The following is a 24,413-nucleotide window of genomic DNA, read 5'->3' as shown; positions in this document are numbered from 1 at the left end:
TCAATAAAATCCGAGAATTCTACCATAGCTGAGGATCTCCTCAGACAGTTCGTCTTCTCAGAGGCAAACCTGCAAACATTAAAATCACCACATACAGCCCATATACCCTCCATCATTCCTCTGACTGCTCCCAGTTCCTCCCAAACGTTCCTCCTTTCTTTCTTGCAGTTTGGAGCATAGACTCCTGATATGTGGCAGTTAAAATTCTGTAACAGCGCCTCAAATTTACAAGTTAAAGTGTATGCACCCATTTGAAGTACTTTCCCCTTCCATACTCTGCAATCCCAAAGCATAAGAATCCCCTCTCTGGTACCACTAGCTTCTAAGCATGCATATTTCACCCATCTTCCATCCCAAATTTGTTTAATAAGATCCTGAAAATCCCCCTCTAATTTTGATTCCTGGAAACATATAATATCAGCTTTCCATTGATCTAGAAGGCTATTAATCGACCTTCTTTTCCCCAGATCATTCAATCCCCTAACATTCCATGACACAAGTTTGAGTCTCATGACTCAACCTGTGTTTGTCCTTTCCCCTTGTTTCTGCTCCCACTACTTTTGAATGTGACATCAAAAGTAATTAAATTCTTCAGTTCCTGCATGCCTTTGGGCCTAGTTTTCTTGATTGCCGAGGTTGGTTCCATTTTCCTTGCTTGTCGGCACGCATCTATCTGCACAAGAAGCTCAGTAGCTTCTTTTTCATGCCCTTTGAAATCAACGCCAAAAATCTTGTTAAATTTGGCCATATGTTGTTGGACCCAAACTGTCGCCTCCCTTGCTTTATCAATATAAGTGTCATCTTGTTCTGTAAGAATGGGTATGGCCTCATCTATATCCCATAATTCGTAATTAGACCCAGAAACAAGAGTTGCCACTTGTTGTAGACAACCCACCTCCTCCATGCGATTTTCCTTGCAATTTCCCCCCCTCCATCGTTGTCAATTGCAGAGTTGGTACGTCTTCCCTTTCTAAAACATCTGAGAGAATCAAGTTGTTTGCTTGCAGATTTTCCATTGAATCAGTAGTTGAGAGAGAACTGTGGGAGAGAGTCTTTGTGATAGAGTTTATCGCTATCTCCTCTATAAATACATCTGATATAATTTCCAGGTTGGGCTGGACTCCAAAATTATTAATAATAACATGTGCTCTGTCTTTTTCAGGCCCACAACCTGAACCCTTACTGAACCGGCCCAAAGGACTAAATAAAATATCTGTACGGTTGGTCTGATTTTCACGTCCTTTTTAAGGGCCCCACCTCGGCACATGCATTCCAGTCCACAGCTGTCATCGTACAGATCTGTGTAAAAACCTCATACGAGTCTTTTATCCTCTGGGTATTACCCTGCATTAAAGAGCAGACCTGGCAGACTTCCTCCTTCTCTGAGACCTGCACTTCCGTCACTTTTCCTGCCAGAATCTTCTCAAAGCTTGGATTTCTCTCAACCCAAATCGCAATGGTGAAGATATACCCGTCCTTTGATATGTTGACTTCATTGTGTATTTTGCTACCCTCGCCATAAACTTCAATATGAGCCCATTTAAGATGGTTCTTGAGCTCAGTCTCCTCTTCAGAATTCTTCCACCCTCCACACTTCTCGCCTATTTCATGAAAAGTGTCTTGTGACCATAGATGTAGTGGTAAGCCCACTGCCCTAACCCATGTCGACTTTTCCTTATGTTGAACTGATGAGCAGCCAACAAAAGGACTCCACCATTCCAACCTGACCTTTATATTTTTCCAAAGCCAGTCACCTTGCAGAATCAATTGTGCCATGTTCCTGTTGGGAAACTCAAAAGAGAAAGAGATTCCCCGACATCTCGTAGAAGTTCACCCCAAAAGCTTTCTTCCATGTCGATGCTGACCACCTACGAACATCTGAAAGCGTAGGCTGTTCAAGATTCCCAAAAGTCCCTGTTAAGCATCTTCCTAAAAGACCGGCTCTGTCAACTGTGCCATCGCTTGTGGGTTGGGATTGCCATTTGCTTTCCTTAACTACCTTTGCATGGGGAGTCTTTATCAACGATTCTGGGAGTTGGTTTGGAAGGCTGTTGAACTGAGCATTTAATGAAGCTTTCAATTTTAAAAGCTATGTCTCTCCATCCTGCATTAATGGCTAGCTCAGGAACTATAATTACTGATCTAGCCTCACCCTTAAGAGACAGAATACTCATGTATCTTCCATGATCATTGTACTTCCTAGTACCATAAAAGTCAGCCACTTGATCCTTTGTCCTCCGTCTCCTCACCGTATTCTTTTGATCATTCGAAGCCTCCTTGAGGATGAAACAGACCCATTTCATAAGCTTCTTACTGATGGTTATCCTCCTCAGCCTATTTCTGCTTCTCTCGACCCAGTCGAACCAAGGATCATTGCCTGAAGTCCACCTGGTGATGTCAAAAGACTTGAAACCAGCATTAAAATAAATTCTGTTTTCCCCCATGAAAAAAGATCAGAACTAATCAAAGTAAAAAATGTAGAAAATGGTTTTTACCAGTAACCACAGTGGGTGATTACTGTTGGCGGGAATGAAGGGCGGATTCTGGTGGACCTAGCCGGAAAAAAGGGGCTTCTACAATCCTAGAAAGTAGGAGAGAGAAAAGTCTTGGTAAACGTGCCTGGGAGCATTTTGAGATTTTCCTGTCTTCCCAAAAGGATGTTTTATCTCCATTGTTTGCCTTTACTGCTGTATGATTCTTCAAGAAAGGCCATAATACTCTTATGGATCTCCACAAACTAACACCATAAGGAGTGTTCACCTCTTTGGTCATCCATTTGCTTTCTTCACCATACTTTGTCTCGATGATGCTTCCCCATTAAGATTGATTATCTTGAGAATACCTCCACAACCACTTTAATTTAAGAGCTTTACTCGGCAATTTGTGATTCCTGATGCCTAATCCACTTTGTTTCTTCCCCAACATAACATCACACCATTTGACTAGATGAAATACCTTTGTGTCTTGATTTCCTAGCTACAAAAAATCCCTCCTAATCTTGTCAAGCCTTTGGATGATCTCCACTGGGATGGGAAGTATGGACATCATGTAAGTCGGCAGTGCATCCAACACTGAGTTGATGAGAGTGACTCTGCCCCCTAGGGAAATATATTGTGATTTCCATCTAGTTAACTTCTTTTCACACATTTTTTTTTTTTGGGAACAGCTGACATATCTATTATCAACAAAGAAGATACACCAAAGGTGTACTTTCAGTAGTAATTACAAGTAGTTAGAGAAAGAAAAACCTACCAGGCCGGAAACCTCTCTCTTCCTCCTTTTTTCTCTCTCCTCCCCCTCCAGCCACTCTCTCAGACCTCCCTCTCTCTTTCCTTCTTTTCTTTCTACTTTCTCTAGCCACTCCCTCAAATGGATAACACCATCTACTTTGCCATAGGTTTTAAATCCTACGATATCATGAGATCTTCGGAAGCTAGAGATGTTTGGTTCGACTGGACAGAAAGAAGCAGGAACTTTATCAGGAGAACTAGTTTCAATATTAAGACGATGGAATGGATTGTTCAGGTTATGTTGGAAGCCTCAAGGGTGCATGGAAACACAGTCAGAAGATGGAAGAAGAAAGATAACCTGTCGGAGATTTTTGTATCAAGAAATTACAATAGATATGGACGTTACATCAGCATCTTAAGCCTAAGAGGAAAAAGAAGGTCAGTTCTAATCATCCCGGAACTAGCTTTCAATGTTGGATGGAAAGATATTGCAGACAAAGTGGGTAGATTCATAAAGAGCCATGCCATTCAATCAAGAACTTTTTCCACCAGATTAACAGAGAAAAACATTCCCTATTCAGAGGCTGTAAGGAGCTTTAAATGGGCTAATAGGGATTTAAATGAGCCCTCACCAGTTGCTAGATCAAACCAGAAGAAAGAAGGACCTGTCCACATCGACAGTATATCCAGCCCACCCCACAATGAAGTTCTAAACAGGTGTATAGTGTGTAGCTTCCCCGAAAATGCATCAGAACTACCAACGTTATCAGATTTGAGAAGATGGTCTCAAAGCACATGGAAGCAAGCACATGGTTTAAACATTTATGAGATGGTGAACCGCTGCTTCCTCTTGGAGTTCGCCTCCAGAGAAGTGGCAGAAGAAGTAATGCTTGGCGAGTGGAGATGGAGAAAACATCAAATCAGACTTCAATGGTGGACTCCCACTATAGGAGCTATTGATTCTCGCAAAAAAACTAACTCTGTCTGGGCAAAATTCGTAGGGCTGCCCCTCCAACTATGGTCACAACAAACCTTCAAAATCATTGGGGATTTTTGTGGGGGATGGGTGGAGACGGAGGAGGAAACTCAGCTTCGTAACCATTTGAAGTGGGCTAGGGTTAAAATCAAGGGAGATGGGAGTTCTATCCCTAAGGAGATGATGATAGAAAATGGAGGAATCCTTTACACCATCCAGATCTGGGTTGAATTGCCGGCGATTTTCTCTGCCGGAGAAGAGGCTTCTGCGTCATATCTGGTCCATCCTTCGGACCAGCGGTCTGTGAAAAATACAGCTGGGAAAGATGTACTTTTAAGCAGTGAGAAAGAGACAGGTCACGCGACATCCTCACGTGCCCTTGAAGCTGCTTTTCCTATGGGCCAGCTGACCAAATTACCCAACTCAGAAAATTCTTTGGGCCTTAACAAATTTAGGGTTTTGGCCCAAATGGATGAGGCTCCACTTAATTATAGTTCTCAGCCCTTTAATGAAGCACGTGTGGAGGCACATGACTGCGTTAATAAAAATCATCAAACCGACCCACTCCTTGTTGGATTAAAAGAGATCGCAATCAAATTTCTTCAAACCTACACTGCCTGGGAAGCAAAGTCGACTTCTCCAACAGAACAACCCACTGAAACCCTTCCTTCTTCTTTCTCAACAGAACAACCCAATCATGTTACCGACATACAATCAACCGAACCATCAGCCAGTCATGAGGTTTTTGTTCCGATTCCCTCACACGATACCTCTGACTTACAAATCCCCGCTCCCTTCAAGAATGCAGAATAGCAACTTATGCAAGTCCACGAGGTTGAACCAGTTTCCATCCAGTCCCAAGAGATGCATGAAGCAGAAGTCGACTTGAACTGGTTCAAAAATAATATGTTAGAATTGAGTGAAACATATGGTGCAGCTTTTGTTGGATATGAGGAAGAGGCAAAAGCTCTTTTAATGAAACTTCACAAAAGGAAAATTTCATTGGAAAATCAAGAAGCTGGAGTGCAAGTTGTGGATGCCAAAAGTAAAGCTCCCAGAAATAGAGGATTAAGCAAACATGAATTGAAGAATTTAGAGTCAGACCTTAATGAAGAGGTTGAAGGAGTGAGAAGTAGGGGGAAGGTTCTTTCATTATCTTTTAAATGAAGGTAAATATATGTTCATGGAATGTCAGGGGACTTAACAAGGTCTCAAAGAGAAACCTTGTTAAGAGTTGCATTCAAGAATGGAGGGCAGATGTCTATTGTTTCCAAGAGACTAAATTGGTGAAAGATATAGAATTTTTTGCTAAGCAATTATGGGGAATTAGATGGATGAGATGTGACTATTTAGAAGCAGAAGGCAGCAAGGGTGGCATTATCATGCTATGGGATAGCAAATTATGGACAGGGGTTTTGATTGATAAAGGAACCTTTTCAATCACATACAGTTTTACATCAACTCAACATTCTTTCAGTTGGTGTCTCACTGGCCTATATGCACCACACTCCAGAATCGATAGACAAGCATGTTGGGAAGAAATTGCAACATATAGAGGACTTTGGGAGGGACCATGGGTCGTTTGTGGTGATTTCAACACAAATAGATTCACGATAGAGAGAAGAGACAATTCCAGAATCACCAACTCAATGGCTGATTTTTCAGAATGGATTGAAGACATGGAGTTGTCTGATCCACCTTTGAATGGAGGGAGATTTACCTGGTTCAGGGGGGTGAATCACAATAGTGCAGCTAGGCTCGACAGGTTTCTTTACTCTACGGAGTGGGAAGAATCTTTCAGATATATCAAACAAAAAATCCTGCCAAGGGTTGACTCTGACCACACACCACTTATGCTTGAATGTGGAAACTGGGATCATCAGAAGAGTTACTTTAAATTCGAAAATTGGTGGCTTGGGGTGGAAGGTTTTACTGATATGGTCCAGCAATGGTGGTCAAATTTTGTGGTACTTGGCTGTCCAGACTATGTACTCAGCACAAAACTTAAACTCTTGAAGGGTAAGCTTGAAGAATGGAGCAAGAGTAGGTTTAGTGAGCTGCTTAATAGGAAAAACAGTCTTCTAAATGAATTGGCTAAACTGGATCGCTCACAGGACAACAGGTAATTAAATGATGATGAGATGATGATTAGGGCAACTATTTTAGTTGAGCTGGAAGATTTGTCTAACAAAGAAGAAGACAGTTGGAGACAAAAATCAAGGGTGTTGTGGTTGAAACAGGGTGACAAAAATACCAGGTTTTTTCAAAGAATGACAACAGCTCATAAGAGGTACAACACTATTGACAGACTGATTGTTAGAGGTGAAGAGGTCTAGGAACCTGAAAATATTAAGAAAGCCATGGTGGATTTCTACAAGCAATTATACTCTGAAACAGAATCATGGAGGCCAAATTTTGACTACATCGGTTGTCCAAGGATCACTCAAGAAGAACAAGATTGGCTGCAAAGACCTTTCTCTGAAGCTGAAGTGATACAAATAATTAAGCAGAGTGCTATAGACAAGGCTCCAGGCCCAGATGGCTTCACAATGGGATTCTTCAAAACTTGTTGGGACACAATCAGAGATGACATGATGCAGACAATTCACAATTTTCACCAGAATGAATATTTTGAGAAGTCTTTAAATGCCACTTTCATTGCTTTGATCCCAAAGAAATATGGAGCAGAAGAATTAAGGGATTATAGACCAATAAGCTTAATAGGAGGAGTATACAAGATCATCTCCAAACTCATCACTGAAAGACTAAAGACTGTCATGGGCAAGCTTGTCAATGACCACCAAATGGCATTTATTAAAGGGAGGCAGATCATGGATGCAACTTTGTTAGCTAATGAATTGGTTGACTCCAGGATCAAACAAAAGGTTCCTGGAATCCTATGTAAGCTTGATGTGGAAAAGGCTTTCGACCACGTGAATTGGTCTTTTCTTTTGAAGGTTTTGACTGATATGGGGTTTGGAGGGAAATGGAGGAACTGGATATTTTTTTGCATCTCAACTATGAAGTTCTCAGTCTCAATCAATGGAAGCCCTGAAGGCTTTTTTCACTCCAGCAGAGGGCTAAGACAAGGGGACCCTTTGTCCCCCTTTCTTTTTATCCTAGCCATGGAAGGACTCAATCACATGCTCAGAATTGCCAATACAAACAGTTGGATCAGAGGCTTTGGAACTACAAACAACTTGGGCATCAACATGGAGATTACACATTTGCTTTATGCAGATGATTCCCTTGTTTTTTGTGAAGCAAAAGTTGCACAAATTAGACACCTCAGAGCGATTCTCACCATTTTTGAAGCCCTTTCAGGTCTTCATGTAAATTGGGATAAAAGCTGCCTTTTCCCTGTCATTCGGGTAGCTAACCTTCCAACACTAGCTATGATCCTTGGCTGCCAATTGGGATCACTTCCAACAATCTGCTTAGGAATGCCACTTGGTGCTAAGAGCAAATCCATAGGGATCTGGAACGAGGTGATTGAGAGATGTGACAAGAAGCTAGCAAGGTGGAAAAGTCAGTACCTGTCTCTAGGTGGCAGATTAACTCTTATCAGTTCAGTTCTTGATGCCCTCCCCACCTACATGATAGGTTTGTTCCCCCTCCCCAAATGTGTGGAGGACAGATTAGACAAATTGAGGAGAAATTTTTTGTGGCAAGGCAACAAGGACAGAAGAAGCATGAATCTAGTAAAATGGGAAGTGGTAACTCTCAGCAAGAAGCAAGGAGGTCTGGGTATCAGGAATCTTAGTTTTCACAATCAGAGTTTACTACAAAAATGGCTATGGAGATTCAGTTTGGATGACACTACATTATGGAGAAGATTCATTGCTCATAAATATGGTTTGTTAAACCAATGGACAACAAATGTGGTCACATCCACTTATGGGACCAGTACTTGGAGAACCATCAGGAACTACTGGCCAACTTTCAACAGCAAAATTTGCATCGAAATTGGCAATGGTCTGAAAACTGCTTTCTGGGATGATGCATGGACAGGTCAAAACTCTTTGAAGAGCTTTTTCCCTGATCTCTACTTGATTAGCCTTCAACAGCAAACCAAGACCAACCAGGTATGAGACCATCAAGTATGGAATCTGCTTTTCAGGAGAGCACTAAATGATTGGGAGATTGATAGAGTAGCCGAGCTATTACAAACTTTGGAACCCTTCAAGATCACTCCAGATATACCAGACAAACTAAATAGTAAGGGCTTTTTCACTATCAAGTCTGCCTACTGGAATTTTTTTTTTTTTTTGAGAAACTGGTACTGTTGTATTCCTCAGCATTAAGGGTATGCTGGCGACCTCCAAAAAACAGACAGTAAAGAAAAAGTTTTAAAGATAAAGATAAACTTACAGTGCTCCTAGTAAATCTACAAGGTCATCTACATTCTCTATACATTGTTCTTTACACCAAAAATAGAAAGATACAATACAATTCTCCTTCACTTTCTGAATAGAATTTGATGTATCTTCAAAACATCTCCCATTTCTTTCTTTCCATACTGTCCACCAAATGCATGCGGGGATTACCCTCCACCATTTTTTCTGGCTCTTGCTTCCCCCTCTTCTGATCCAACAGGTTAATAAATCAGCAGTATGTTCAGGCATTGTCCATTTGACTTCTGCGAGACCTAAGAACATTGACCATAATTGTGTTGTAAATCTACAATGAAGAAAGAGATGGCTGTTTGTTTCTCTTGTCTGCATACATAGAAAACATCTGGGCCCAACGGTTCGGCCTTTTCTCTGAAGCACCTCTTGAGTTAGGCATGCCCTTCTTACAACCAACCAAGCGAAGCATCTCACCTTTGTAGGTGCTATACTTTCCCAAACATTCTTCCACAAACCTGGTCTCCCTTCACTAGCAACCATGTTTCTTTTCCTGTACAATCTCTTAACATAAAAGGCTCCATCAGAGTTGTGTCTCCATCTAATAGCATCAGGTATATTGGTTGTACCAGTGAACAAACCAATATCCTTCAAAAGTTCTACCACTCTTTCCACCTCCCAATCATTCAGATGTCTCCTGAAAAGCAGGTTCCAACCTTGAGGTGTCCAGCAATCACCAATTGTAGCATTCGGATTTGAACAAATGGAGAACATATCAGGGAAAGCATCCTTAAGTGAAGTTCCATTTATCCAAACATCATTCCAGAACAATATCTTAGAGCCATTGCCCACTCTAAGACAAGTATCTTCTTTCAGCATGTGCCAAAAAACTCTGATAGTTTTCCAAACTCCCACACCATAAGTGTTGTTGACTTCATCTGTACACCAATGATTGTGTTGTTCATATTTACTTTGAACAACCTCTCTCCATAGTGAATGTTCTTCCTCATTAAACCTCCATAACCACTTCATCATAAGACAATTGCTGTGTAGCCTTAAGTTCCTAATGCCCATTCCCCCCTGTTTCTTGCTTTTTTGGACTACCTTCCATTTAACCAGATTATAGCCTTTTCCTTCTTTGTTACCGTGCCACAAAAACTCTCTTCTCAGTTTGTTTAGCCTCTTGATCACCTTGGTAGGGATAGGAAACAAAGACATCACATAAGTGGGCAAAGAATCTAGGACTGAATTTATTAGACTGAGCCTGCCCCCTAAAGAAAGATACTGAGCTTTCCATTTGGCTAATTTCTTCTCTGTCTTCTCTATGATGCCATCCCATATCCCCATTGCTTTATGCTTGTAGCCCAAAGGCATTCCAAGATACACAGTTGGAAGGGTCTCCACCTTACATCCTAGAATGTCCGCCAAAGTTTGTATATGAGGCACTTCATTTATAGAGAATAAACTGCTTTTTCTCCAGTTAACACTTAAACCAGAGGAAGCTTCAAAGACTATTAGCATCAATATACTTGATCTGGTCAACCTCAGGCTCACAAAAGATGATCGTGTCATCAGCATAGAGTAAGTGACAAATATCTAGATTCTCCTCCTCTCTGTTCCTCAATTTGAAACCTGTCACCCATCTGTTCTCAAGTACAACTCTCATCATACTGTTGAATCCCTCCATGACTAGAATGAACAGGAATGGGGATAACGGGTCCCCCTGTCTAAGCCCCCTTTCGGAATGGAAAAAACCCACAGGTTCTCCATTTACAAGAACTGAAAATCTAACAGTCTTGATACAAAAGCTCATCCATTTCACCCACTTTTCCCCAAAATCCATTTCACCCACTTTTCCAGTTCACATGATCATATGCCTTTTCCACATCCAGTTTACATATGATGCCAGGTGCTCCTACCCTCAATCTAGAATTGACACATTCACTAGCAATAAGGGCAGCATTCATAATCTGTCTTCCTTTGATGAAAGTCATTTGATGCTTATTGACCAAGCTGCTCACCACTCTTTTCAATCTTTCTGCCAAAATCTTTGCTATGATCTTGTACACTCCTATTATCAAGCTTATAGGTCTGAAATCCCTCAGCTCAGATGCCCCCACCTTCTTTGGAATGAGTGCCACAAAGGTGGCATTGAAACTCCTTTCAAAAACCTGTTGAGAATGAAAATATTGTAAGGTATTTACAATGTCTTCCTTCATCACCTCCCAGAACACTTGGAAGAAACTCATAGGAAAGCCATCCGGGCCAGGTGCCTTGTCAGAAGCACAAAGCCTGACACACTCTAGTATCTCTTCTTCTTCAAATTGTCTCTCCAACCATTCCTGATCCTCATTAGTGATACTTGGAGCACCTTGTATTTGAAAATCAGGCCGCCATTCCTCAATCTCCTTATATAGTTGCTGATAAAAATTAAGGATTGCTTCCTTGATCTCTGCTGCATCAGTTATGTTGTTACCATTAACTTCCAGAAAATCTATTGTGTTGTGCCTCTTATGTGCATTAGCAGTTCTATGGAAAAATTTTGTGTTTTTATCTCCATTCTTCAGCCACTGGACTCTAGATTTCTGCCTCCATGCTATCTCTTCTCTCTTTGCAACTTCTTCAAATTCCATTGCCAAGTGAGATTTTTGAATGTGTTCATCATCTGTCAAGGGTCTCTGCTCTTGGATAGAATCAAAGTTGCTCAGCTGATTAAGAATATCCCCCTTTCTAAGTTTCCAGTTTCCTGCATTCACCTTACTCCACTCTTTCAGTTTTCCTTTGAGAAGTCTTAGCTTAGTAGCTAGAACGAAGCAAGGTCTGCCAGTTGTTACAAAAGATCTCCACCAGCTTTTCACTTTATCTTTGAACCCTTCCACCTCTAACCACCAATTTTCAAACTTGAAATAAGTTTTTTTGAATTGCCAGTTGCCACAAGTCAGCAAAATAGGGTTGTGATCAGATCCCATTCTTGGTAGTAAGGATTGCTTGATTTGAAGAAAATTATCCTCCCATTCTGTACAAAAAAGAAATCTGTCAATTCTAGAAGAACTCCTGTGATTATCCCCCCTTCTCCATGTAAAACACCCTCCAAATAAAGGAGGGTCTATTAATTCCAGTGTTAGACCCCGTATTTTATACGTCGAGTTTTTCGCGAAGGAATCGACATGAGATAGAAACCTCGGATTTTTAATTTCTAAACTAGAACTAATCGGTTATAAATTTTACTTAGTATAAAAATGTTATTGGAGATTAGGAACTACTTAATTGTGGTGTTAATTAAAATTTTGTGACAACCATGAACCAAGAAGGAACACCAACGTGCAATACACAAAAGATGACACAAAGTCATCTAAAACAAGGCTATTATGGAAGACATACACATATGCATTTAATGTTGATTCATCCACTACACTTTCATTATATTGTGGACAATTAAATTGGAAGAAATATACATGTAATACTCGGCCAAGATGGCTGAAAATTGGAGGAGAAAAAGTTGAAGCATGCAATTGAATATTAAAGCATCCATTACTTTATGAAAGCATGCATTATTTTATGAAGACATAACATGGTGGAGGAATCATTTCACATTAAATATTGACCATTCATCTTGTATGATTACAATGGACAAGGGTTAGTGTATGAATCATCCACTACACATGCAATTGTCTTGTAAACAATTGAAAAGAAAGAAGAAAGGAAACAAAGATGGACAATTCAGCCAACATCTAGCCGAAAGTAGAAGGGAAAAGAAAGAAAATTTTAAGTGTAAAGTTAATGGAGTGACTCATTGTCATGAGTGGAGCATGTGTCCAACTTGTAGGCATTATAGTTTAACCAAATAATGACTAAGGAAATCAGCAAATACACTCATTTCAACTTCACAACACAAAGGAAGAAAACTAGAAAACCTAGAGAGGGAGAGGAGAGCCATTCGGCCAAGAGGGCTGAAATTTAGCTCCTTGAGTATTGATCCAAAAATTATTTTCCAAGGTGTTTCAACCCTTTAGAAGGTCCCTAGAAACGTGAAGATAGTCATTGGAGCAACAAGAACCATTATCATTTCAAGTCACAAACTCTAGCCAAGTTGAGAAGTCAAGTTGTCAAGGTAAGATCTAACTTTCTTTTTCATGTGTTAAGGGCGATGTAGATGTGTAAATATAAGTTGTATGCATGAAATGATGTGTGTTGATGTTGGAACATGATAGTAACCATGGAGTTATATATGTTGATGTTGAAGTATGGTTATAACTTGATGAACATGAATTGCATGCATAAAATCATGAATGTTGGTGTTGGAATGGTATTGTGGCCGTAGGGACTGTTTTGGTGGAAATGGTGGACTGATTTTCTTTAATAATTATGGTTGTTGCTATCATAGATCTCATGGTAAAAAGAATGAAAAGAATTGGAAGGTTAAGGGTGAAGTTGTGTTAGTATGAAAATAATTGAATCTATGATTTTATGTGAGTGATGTTGAAGCATGTTGAAACCGTGTATGGACTGTTTTTGTAAGAAGTTAGTGAACTGATTTTACTTGATATTTTGATTGTTATTTTCATGAATTTTATGATGGAAATGAAGGTGTTTAATGGTTGGAGTTGAAACCAAAGTCGTTTGTGAATTGTTGTAAGGATTATAGAGATGACGATGTAGCTTAGTTGCGTATGAATTGATGTTGTACTTGTCGTGTGGATAGCTGGTCATAACTTACTGAAATTATATGAAAAGAAGACATGAAATAATGTGTAAGAATCATATGTGGTTTGCTTAGTATGTTCGTAAACGTTTGCAAGAATTCCGAACATTTTTATGTTGTCGGTTAGGGACTGTTTTGGACATGTTGTAGGTTAGGGACTGTTTTGGACGTGTTGTTTTGGCTAAGTTGGAAAAACTAATTATAGTTAAGAATATACATCATGTTGTCATAGTGGTTGGGATGTTATAGAATCGTTTCGACGAAATGTTATGACTATAGACTAACAAGAATAAATTGGACGTGTCATAATCGCATGTAGACTATTATTGGGTGTTGTAATGTGCGGACTGTTTTGACACGTTGTTGTTATTCTTATTGAGCTTGGGAGATTAATGATAATTAAGATCATGCATTGTGTTGTATGTTGGATGGGCTGTTATAAGTTATTACATGCAAACGTTAAGGCTACGAACTATTAGAAGTAACTTGAGAATGTAGTAGCCGTATGTGAATCGTTATTGCATGTTATGAATGTGGGCTGTTTGGAATGTTGTGTGGGCTGTCCGGATTGGTATTGAACATATAATTATTGATGTTGGATTGGTTGTATGTGGTGGGTTTGGATACAAGAGAGAACGTCGCCTAACACATAGCTAAAGAACATGTATACGGGTGTCCAGGTCGGGCACCAGTCACGGCCTACGGGGTTGGGTCTTGACATCCAGGTCATTGATACAAGAAGAAAACTCAGCCATTGCACCTGAGATTCTAGTGCAATCTGATCTTTCTGCAGGGTATCTAGTGACATTAAAGTCACCACATACAACCCAAGGCCCATCACACAAGCCTCTGAATGCTGCCAACTCCCACCATAACTCCCTCTTTTCAATTCTGTTGCAACTTGCATAAACTGCACTAAGTGTCCATGAAAGATTCTGATTTATGCCAGAGAACCTACAGGTTAGGACCTGACTGCCCACATCCAACACTTCAACACTCCAGTCCCTCTTATCCCATAGTATAAGAATTCCCCCACTTCTCCCAATAGCCTCCAGATGAGCTTCACCAACCCATCGGTTTCCCCATATCTGTTGCAAAATAGAGTTAACCTCCCCTTCTAATTTAGTTTCAACCAAAACATAGATATCTGCCCCCCAATGTTGAATCAAATTTTTTATCACCCCCCTCTTATTTATTTCATTCAGCCCCTTAACATTCCATGCCACAATCTTAGCTTTCATTGGTTGGTTAATTGCAAGCTCCTCCCTCTAGTTCTAGGTTCTCCATCTTCGAATTTCATGTCAAAAAACAAGTTCCTCAGTTCTTTCGGGATTGTTGCTGTGTTGCCAGAGCTGCTTGAATTCTCAGAGCTTTGACCCCCCTTTTCTCTCTTCTGATCTATCTTCATATATAGAAGAAAAGCTTCCTTTTCACGTCCATTGAAGTATACTCCTAATTTCTTGCTAACCTTAATAACATTATGATGTACCCATAGCGTGGCCCTCTTTTTGATTTCCTCTATGTGGCTAGACTCATCAATTTGTAAGGGATACGTTTCAGCTAGAAACATCATATTTTCATCAGAATTTTCCTCATCTTCATCTCCTTCCTCATTAAAATTCAGAGGCTCTGATTCATCCCTAGTTGTCAATGAGAGATATTTCTGAATTGGGCCTTCCTCATGCATGTCATTGACCTCCAAATCTGTCCCTTCCACAGGCTCCTCAGTCATCTTCATGAAAGCCTCCAGGTCCCCAAGTATCGAAGAAAACTCAGGTGGAATAATGGAAGAGTCTTGGGCTACATTGATATAGTTAATGAAAGGCTCAGGAGTTAGTTTGATCTTGGGCTTGCACTGCACCGGCCCAGAAGGGTTATTTAAAAGAACCAGAGATTCATTTAAATTGCTTGGGCCCTCATTAGGGTTTGAAATTAAATAGGCTGACCCCACCACTTTAATTAAAAATTCCCCATCAGTACTGTTGCTGGCCACGTGCCTTACCCCCTCCTCTTTATCCACTATATTGGTTACATCGATATCTGTTGAGCAAAGATCTGCGATTTCTTTTCCATTCTCATGAAAAAAGGTCTCGTCCTTTCCTGGTGCCAGTCTGACTTTGTCCTCCTTTTTTCCATCATAGGTCTGCAAGGTAAGGTCACCATCAAAGCTCTTCTTTCTAAACATCACCGGCTTCTCAACCCATATCGGCAAAGTAAAAATCAACTCTCCGTCGGCGACATCGATTGACTGGGAATCATCTCCGCCGGTCCCCTGACCCTAATGCGAGCCCATCTGAGATGGTTTTTCAGTTTTGTTTCCTCTTCATTCTCCGGCCATCCTCCGCATCTATCACCTATCTCCCTCATAACGTTTTTAGACCATAGATGCAATGGCAACCCAAGAACCCTAATCCAAAACCAGTCGAACTTGGTTTGGATTGGGAAAGCACCTTTTGTTGGGGACCACCACTCAAGCTTCAAGACGGTCCCCTGTCTCTTCCATTCACCCGCAAAAATGTGTTCGGCAGCTTTTCTCGATTGAAACTCGAAGAGGAACTGAAAGCCATTCATGTCATAGACTTGAATGTTGTGAGTCCCTTTCCAGGTTTGCTGAGTCCATCTTCTCACTTCATTACGAACAAGAATTTCATCACCTCCAACGAAACGCCCAATGAGACACCTGCTGAGAAGATCATTGTCCTCCACCTGAGATTTCACTGTCAACTGCTCCTTTGCCCCCTCAGCCTCAACTTCATTTATTGTTCATTTGTTTTTGTGTAAAGCTCCTTTAAAGTTTCCTCCCCCCTTTAGGACTGGTGGATTAGCATCACCCTTTGTAATAAATGCTCCTTTTGTCACTGTAGTAGCAGTAATAAATTCCTCTATTTTTGTAGCTAAATGCCCCCATCCCTCATTAAATGTATTCTCTGGAATGATAATGACGATTCTGCTATGTCCTTTAACTGTAATGACAGAAAGGAATCTCCCATATTTGTTGAACTTCTGAGAGCAATAGATATTGGTAGAGAAATCTCTACATCTCCATGATTTGAAGTTCTTCCCCCTGTTTTCTGAAGTCTCCTTTAGGCTCCTGCAGGTCCATAAAAGAGCTCCCTTACTCAGGGTCAGTCTTCTAATGGATAATCTATTGCTTTCCACCCAATCGAACCAAAACTCTGAATGAGACTTATGCATGGTAATGTCGTAAGATTTCCCCCCTGATCTGAAATATAATCTGTTTTCCATAATAAGTAGCTAAGAAAGAAAGTATGGAGAGGAGTGAAAGAAAGGAAATGTCCAGCAACAGAGTATCGCCGGAAGAAGGGTGCCTAAAGACCCAGAAGGGACCTCTAGAAAGTCACCTCGGGAAAGGTGCCTGGGAGCATTTTTCCAACACTAGCGACCTATTACAGCTACAACATCACAGAGGTGTGGCCTTGGAAACTCATTTGGAAAATCAAGATCCCCCTAAAGGTCTCTTGCTTTGCTTGGCTAGTGGTTAGGAAAGCATGCCTAACACATGAAAGGCTACAAATAAGAGGTTTTCAGATTTGCTCAAGATGTCTACTTTGTGGATTAGATGTGGAAATAAAATGACCACATTTTCATTCATTGCAAGACAACTGCAAATCTGTGGTAAATGTTCTTTTGTATTCTTGGTGTTAGTTGGGCCGTGCCTAAGACTACTTTTGAACTACTCAACAGTTGGCAAGGAATTGGCAACAGAAATGGAGAAGAGAACTGGTGGCAGCTAATCCCTGCTTGCATTTGGTGGATAGCTTGGAAAGAGAAAAATTTAAGACTTTTTGAAGACAAAAGCAACTCCATCCATAAATTTAGGATGAATTGTCTTAGTGTCCTATATTTTTGGTGTTAACAGAACTTATTGGGGGATATAGGGGATTTGATAGATTTTATAGGCAAATTGTAATGATATAGCAGACTAGTTTTAGACTAGCTTTTGACAGCTTCACCATGGCTCTTTTTATGAGCTTGTAATTACCCCCTCAGCACTTCCAGGTGTTGCTTTTGGATATGAATACAAGATGTTACCTTTATCAAAAAAAAGAAAGAAAAACCTACCACCTATAGCCCTATAAATAATCTAGAATACTAGTTATATCCTCTGCCTCTTGGGGGAATTCATCAATACACCAAAAATAGAAAAACACTAGACAATTCATCTTCAATTTCTGGAAGGTGATACTTTTATCTTTAAAGCATCATTGATTCCTCTCCTTCCATATTGTCCACCAGATGCAAGCTGGAACAATCTTCCATCTCTCCCTATGGCCTGACAAATTACCATCTCTGTTCCAGCATGCCAGAACTTCAACTGTATTCCTTGGCAGTCCGATTAAGCCCTCTCAAATTGATGAAGTATGGACATCATGTAAGTTGGCAGTGCATCCAACACTGAGTTGATGAGAGTGACTCTGCCCCCTAGGGAAATATATTGTGATTTCCATCTAGTTAACTTCTTTTCACTTTTTTTTTTTTTGGAACAGCTGACATATCTATTATCAACAAAGAAGATACACTGAAGGTGTACTTTCAGTAGTAATTACAAGTAGTAGTTAGAGCAAGAAAAACCTACCACCTATAGCCCTATAAACAATCTAGAATAGTAGTTATATCCTCTGCCTCTTGGGGGAATTCATCAATACACCAAAAATAGAAAAACACTAGACAATTCATCTTCAAGTTCTGGAAGGTGATACTTTTATCTTTAAAGCATCTTTGATTCCTCTCCATCCATATTGTCCACCAGATGCAAGCTGGAACAATCTTCCATCTCTCCTTATGGCCTGACAAATTACCATCTCTGTTCCAGCATGCCAGAACTTCAACTATATTCCTTGGCATAGTCCACTTAAGCCCTCTCAAATTGATGAAGAATTGCCAAAGTTGTTCAGTCAATTTACAATGAAGGAAAAGATGATTTATTGTTTCAGCTTCAGTTTCACAAAAAAAACACCTGGAGCAAAGTTGTAAACCCCTTTTCATCACATTATCTTGTGTTGAAACAGCTTGTTTGGCCACTAACCATGTAAAACATGCCACTTTGTATGGAATTTTAACTTTCCAAATCATCTTCCATGGCCAGAACCCAAGTTGAGGATTGATGTTACTGATGCATTTATAGGCAGATTTGACTGAGAATCTTCCGTGCTTATCCTTCAACCAAACTAAACTGTCCACCTCATTGGAGTAATCCTTGAACTGTTCAAGGGTGTCGTAAAATCCTATCAACCTTTCCACTTCCCAATCATTGAGCATTCTCCTAAAGCTGAGGTTCCATTGACCTTGAATGTCACCAGCATTGACCTTGAAACCCCTGATCTTGTTATTTATTTGAATTGTTTTCAACATGTCACTGAGTCCTCCCATTGCCAAAATAAATAGAAAAGGGGATAAGGGATCCCCTTGTCTCAATCCTCTCTCAGAAGAGAAAAAACCAAAAGGTGAACCATTGATCAAGACGGAGAACTTGACTGTACTGGCACAAAACTTTATCCACTTGATCCACCTGCGACCAAAGCCCATATTCTCCAAAGTTTTTCCACAGGTAAGCCCAATTAGGTGATCATAAGCCTTTTCTATGTCTAGTTTGCATAGAATCCGAGGAACCTTGGAGATCTTTCGCACATCCACACATTCATTTGCTATCAAAATAGCATCCATGATCTGCCTCCCCTTGATGAATGCCATTTGTTGAGCATCCACTATTTCTTTTCACACTTTTCAATCACAGAATTCCAAAAACTCATAGACTTTGATTTAGCACCTAAGGGCATTCCCAGATAAATGGTACGCAATGCTCCAACTTCTCCACCTAAAATCCCAATCAACTCCTCCATATTAGGTACTACATTGATTGGATACATGTGACTTTTTCTCCAATTAATGTGTAAACCAAAAACTCCTTCAAATAGCGCCAGGATTAATCTCAATATCTTTAGATGATCTTCATCAGCATCACAGAAAATTAAGGTATCATCTGCGTATTGGAGATCTGTGACTTCCATGTCGGCATTTAAGCACAAATTTTGGCCACCTCAAAACCTTTGATCCATTCATTGTTTCTTGCCACCTTAATCATATTGTTCAGGCCCTCCATGACTAGAATAAAAAGGAAAGGAGACAGAGGGTCACCCTGCCTCAATCCTCTTTGAGCTGGAAAAAAACCTTCAGGAGAACCATTGATGAGGATGGAAAACTTGACAGTTGAGATGCAATATCTTATCCACTTGATCCATTTTTCTCCAAAGCCCATACATGACAGTATCTTCAGTGTTTCTCTTTTTTTGAGAATAGTAAGTGAAATTTCATTGATGATAAAACAGCACCCAATGCGTGCGGGGATATTTATAACATCGATTAAACAATTAGCAAAAAAAAAAAAAAAAATAAGGCAAAAGAAAGATTTGGCTGGTCGCTAAGCCTCATTTTTTTAATCAGGTTAAAGGAAGGATGCAACACGAGGATTTCGCGGGGCAAGTTGTAATATTTCCACAAAGCACAAGTTTCCATTAATTGGATAAGATATTATGTGGAGTTGGTCCTTTGACTCTTTTAGATCTCCCTCTCTTTTCTAACTCCTTAGCTATTGTAACTGGAGCTATTGTAACTGGAACCCTGCCCTTCCCACTGGAATTGGCTATGGAGAATAAGTAGTGTAGTGAAACTTTTGTGATTCAAGTTTGCTTCTCCAGACTAGAATCAAAAAGATTTATCGGCCACGGATTATCTCCCTTTTGCCCTCGGATGTTTAGCACGGTAGATGGCTATCCTTCACATTAATGAAATGGTCATAACTATTTTGCCAATACTTCTCTTTCTACACTTCTGGTGCTATCAGAAATCATAGGCTAAGAATACTCCCTGGCTGCACAACCATTCTAGTGCTCTAATAACACTATTGATATTATTCACTACCCCCTTCAAAAGATCAGGTCCAGCCCCATTTCTACAGGACAAGTCATACTTCATCTAATTGATGTTCGTAAAATATTAAATAGATGATGTGCAAACTATCCAGCCATCCAACAGGTTAAATTGGAAATCATCCTAATCAGGTTGCAATGTGTATGTTATGGCAAATAATAGTGTGATAATTAAGGAAACTAGCGAGGAGTGTCAACCAAAAGCTTGAATTATGGAGAAGCACTATAGAAAGTAAGGATTTAGGTTAAGCAAAAATATGACTGACTACAAGTTTAGTCAAGCATAAAACGAAGAGTGAAGTTGAGCTGAGATTAAACGGTATTGAGGTGCCTAAATGAAAACATTTCAGAATTCCAGGCTTGTTGTTCTAAGAGAATGCAATGATAGATGAAGATGTTACACAGAATTAAAACCAAACAGTTGAAATGGAGAAGTTCTACGGGATTGCCTTTTTTATCATTAAAGGCTACATGGGTGTTATGTGATAAAAGGATGTTTACCAAAGTGAAAGGTAAATTTTATAAAACAGTTATAAGACCAGCAATGTTATGAGGAAGCGAATATTGGCCGCTAAGAGCCATACACAAGATGAGTGTCGCAGAGATGAGGATACTAAGATGGATGTGTGGTCATACAAGACTCGACAATACCAAATGAGCATATCTGTCAGAAGGAACAACTAGCACACGTTGAGGATTCTTATGAGAGGTTGGTTAAGATAGTTTAATCATGTCCTGCGTCGACCTCCAAATGCACCAGTCTGTAGGTATGAAACCAAGGTGAGTGGAGGTGCTAAAAGGGGACGAGGTATACCCAAAATCACATCGAAGGAAGTTATCAAGACCTACAATCTTTTGGAACCCATGCAGACTCAGCCAAAAATAGGATGCAATGGAAGAAAAAGATCTATATAGGCGATACCAATAAGTAGAAATAGAAAACACTTTTTATTTTTATTTTATATAATATTGGTCTAAGATGAATTCAGTTGGAGAAACATTGTTAGGCAGAATTCATACAACCGACATTGACTTGTTTGAATTGAGACTGAGGCATTGTTGTTGTTGTCGTTGTTGTATTCTCTTACACTAAAGGCCTTCTGATTGGCTCTATTGCGGTTCATAGCCTCATCATGAACTGCTTTTTTCTTTCTTCAGAGATTGCTATCTTATCAATAGACAGTCACATCTGTACTGAAGGATGATTAATGTTCCTATTCCAGGAGAAGTTGATGCCCAACAAAAAATTTAAAAAAAAAAAATAAAGAAAACCAAGAGTCACTCGTCTACTGATAATATCAGAACCAAATGTTTTTGATGATTCACATCATCCTGATGGTTGCTATGATGAGATTGTGGTTTTGTGATCACTCAAGGGAGAAGGGAAGCAACAAGCTGCTTATAATTGTGTTATTATCAATAAAATCAGCTAGTAGGCATCTGCTTGTTAGCCTATTCAATTGAAAAAATGGTCTACTTACACTATTAGAAAATAGTGTACAACTAATTACACTCCCAAAGCTTTTATTGAGGGTCTTAAAGCCTTAATTTCATAAATCCGAATATACAGGCCTAGAAGTATAACCGGTTATCAAATAACAGGCATGCAGACGGTATCAGTTACCCGATTACAGAGCAACCAGACTAGATTTCTGAGAATCTAAAACACCAAACAATCAACAGGTGAAACCCATTTGAAACACAGCTTCTCTTTTATAAACCCTACTCGAATTCTTTTCCTCCTTTTCGTAAATAGGAGAAAATGATGAAAACTAATACTCCCCTCCATCTCAATTTATGTGGCACCTTTCGGATTTCGAGATTCAGACAAGTCTTTCTTTGATTATAGTTTTTTCATATATCTTTTTAAAAAATTAAATTGTCAATTATTGTGACTTATAGTACTTTTTACGTAGTTTTCAAATATATAAATTTTATTTCTCTTAAAGATTCCATGCCTGAATTAACCGATCAAAATTAAACTGTTTGACTCTCGAAATTCGAACTGTGACACATAAATTGGGACAGATGGAGTAGTAACATACCTCAACAATGTTGCCGACCAAGTAAGGAAGTTGCTTGTTGAGCTTGATTTTCTCCTGATTCTCCTTTATCTTTTCCTTGAATGAATCCAACTCTAGATTCGTTCTCTGCACTTCTTCCTAAAATTCAACATTCAACTCTAAGTAAATTAAAGGGAAATTTTCAAAAATATACAGCCCAACATAGAATATTACACCACGTAGACATATTTTATTTTATTATGATAATGGTAACAGCATCATAGCCATATTTTCAATTTATACAATATTCTACAACATAATACCTGGGGGGAAAGCATTATCCATAATGCATCAACCTTGTAATTTATAGTGTATATAGGTGTTTATACACAAATATGGGTTAAACCGGGTAACAAACTCAAATATGGGCTAAACCGAGTAAATATATTCCCCCAGGTATCATACAGTGTAATTTTCCTTAAATTAAAGGGATTTTTCAAAAATATACAGCTTTTGAAAATATTTACGCCACATAGCCCAATATACAATATTATACATTATTCCTGGGGAAAAAACATTATACATAATGTATCAAACTTGTATAATAGTGTACAAAAGTTGTTTATACACAAAGTATGGGCTAAATCGGGTGTTTATAGACAAAGTAAGGGCTAGGTGGCGTAAATATTTTCAGAAATAGACATAGAACTAATTTCCCTAAATTAAACTCCACAGTTGACCAACCCAAAAAAAGAAAGCAGATAAAAACACTTGACCTTCACCTTTAAAATTCGGATTTCGTTATCAAGCAGACAGGAAGCCCCAATAATATTATGAAAAGCTGACTGAAGAAAAAGTACAAGAAACAACAGCAGATAGTACAAGTAACAGAAATTGAAGGACAAGAATAATACTACGACTACTAAAAAGCATTTGAATACAGATGTTTCACCTTTAAAATTCGTAATTCGTTGTCAAGAAGACGGGAAGCCCTAATAATATCATCAGTGGACATGTTATACAGTTCATCTTCGAAGTTACTACTGTCCTCAGCCATTGGTGTCGCCATATTCACAACAGATTACAAGTCTATGTATAGAAAGCGAACAAAGGAATGAGGGACTCGATCTGTGCTGTGTAGTAGCTTGTACAATCAGAAAAAAAGGCGTCTAGTCGTCAATGGGAGCAAAATAGGTCAATTTTCTGATTATTTGCATTTCAGCCCTTTCTTTCTCATTTATGTTCGTTTCAACCCTTGTAGTTAGTAGTAATACCGACTGTGGTATTCTAGCTCCTTTTTTTTTTCGGTTCCCTCTAGGCATACATATTAGACAGGGAATTGGGTCAGATTTGCCCCCGTACTTTTAGAAAATAGTTATAATTGCCCTTCATTATATTTTTTTTAATATATTTGTCCTTACCATCCAACTTAATTTGACTAGATTTAAATAGGGAGAAAATAATATCCATGTAGGCGTCAGTGCGTCACGTAGGAAATAAAGGTGGGAAAAGGGGAATTAACAGTTCAGGGGTAAATATAACCCCAAAATTGGATGATAAGGACAGATATATCAAAAAGTATAACGAAGATATAGCTTTTTTCTTAGAATAAAGGGACAAATATAATATTTTTCCATATTAGATATATCCTTTGTGTTGGCATTCCTAAATTTCCGACATTTTTATCGGAAGTTTGACCTGGTAATCCAACTCTTTTGTCATTTTTGTCTAAAGTGTGACATGACATTCCCAAACTTCAATCCCAACTAAGACTATTTATTCTTGAAGCCAACCATTCGAATTTCATGCCGATTACAATCATTTTGTTACAACTGTTGAATAAAATCATAATGGATGTACATGAAGAACTGAGGTTAATTCAAATTCAAAGGTTGGTACCTTCTGTGAGTAAAAACTTGTCACGCCCCAAATCTGGAGAGGCGTAACAGGCAATCGGTGCCACACTCGGCCCGATCGAACCACTCTATACCTGTAACTCTGGAGGGACAAACCTCAACTTAGGCCGATAGGACCTACCTGCACACAGACAATACCAACCGGCCGATAAGGCCATAATCTGGATAAACATAAATACTGACCATTTCGTCTGAATTGGGCACAGACACCCAAAACATATATATATATATACCGCATTTCTTTGTAGTACTAATAATCCACTATTTGGATCTTCCCCTGTAATTAAAGTATA

General features: G+C 39.4%; 1 protein-coding gene across 2 annotated transcripts in view; it reads right to left on the bottom strand.

Moving 5' to 3' along the window:
* Positions 1 to 23,369, bottom strand: part of LOC132609091 (26S proteasome regulatory subunit 6A homolog) — a 36,478-nt gene extending 13,109 nt beyond the window's left edge. For both annotated transcript variants that reach the window (XM_060322929.1, XM_060322930.1), the window contains exons 1-2: positions 23,157 to 23,369; positions 22,247 to 22,363 (exon numbers count right to left, since the gene is read on the bottom strand). In XM_060322929.1, the coding sequence (XP_060178912.1) occupies positions 22,247 to 22,363; positions 23,157 to 23,273 (234 nt within the window). In that variant the 5' untranslated portion in view covers positions 23,274 to 23,369. The remainder of the gene's footprint in view (positions 1 to 22,246; positions 22,364 to 23,156) is intronic.
* Positions 23,370 to 24,413: the final 1,044 nt, after the last annotated feature.

Source organism: Lycium barbarum, chromosome 9 (assembly GCF_019175385.1).
Source record: "Lycium barbarum isolate Lr01 chromosome 9, ASM1917538v2, whole genome shotgun sequence".
NCBI lineage: Eukaryota > Viridiplantae > Streptophyta > Magnoliopsida > Solanales > Solanaceae > Lycium > Lycium barbarum.
The sequence above is the reverse complement of the archived record's forward strand: the minus strand, read 5'-3'. Positions and strand labels throughout refer to the sequence as shown.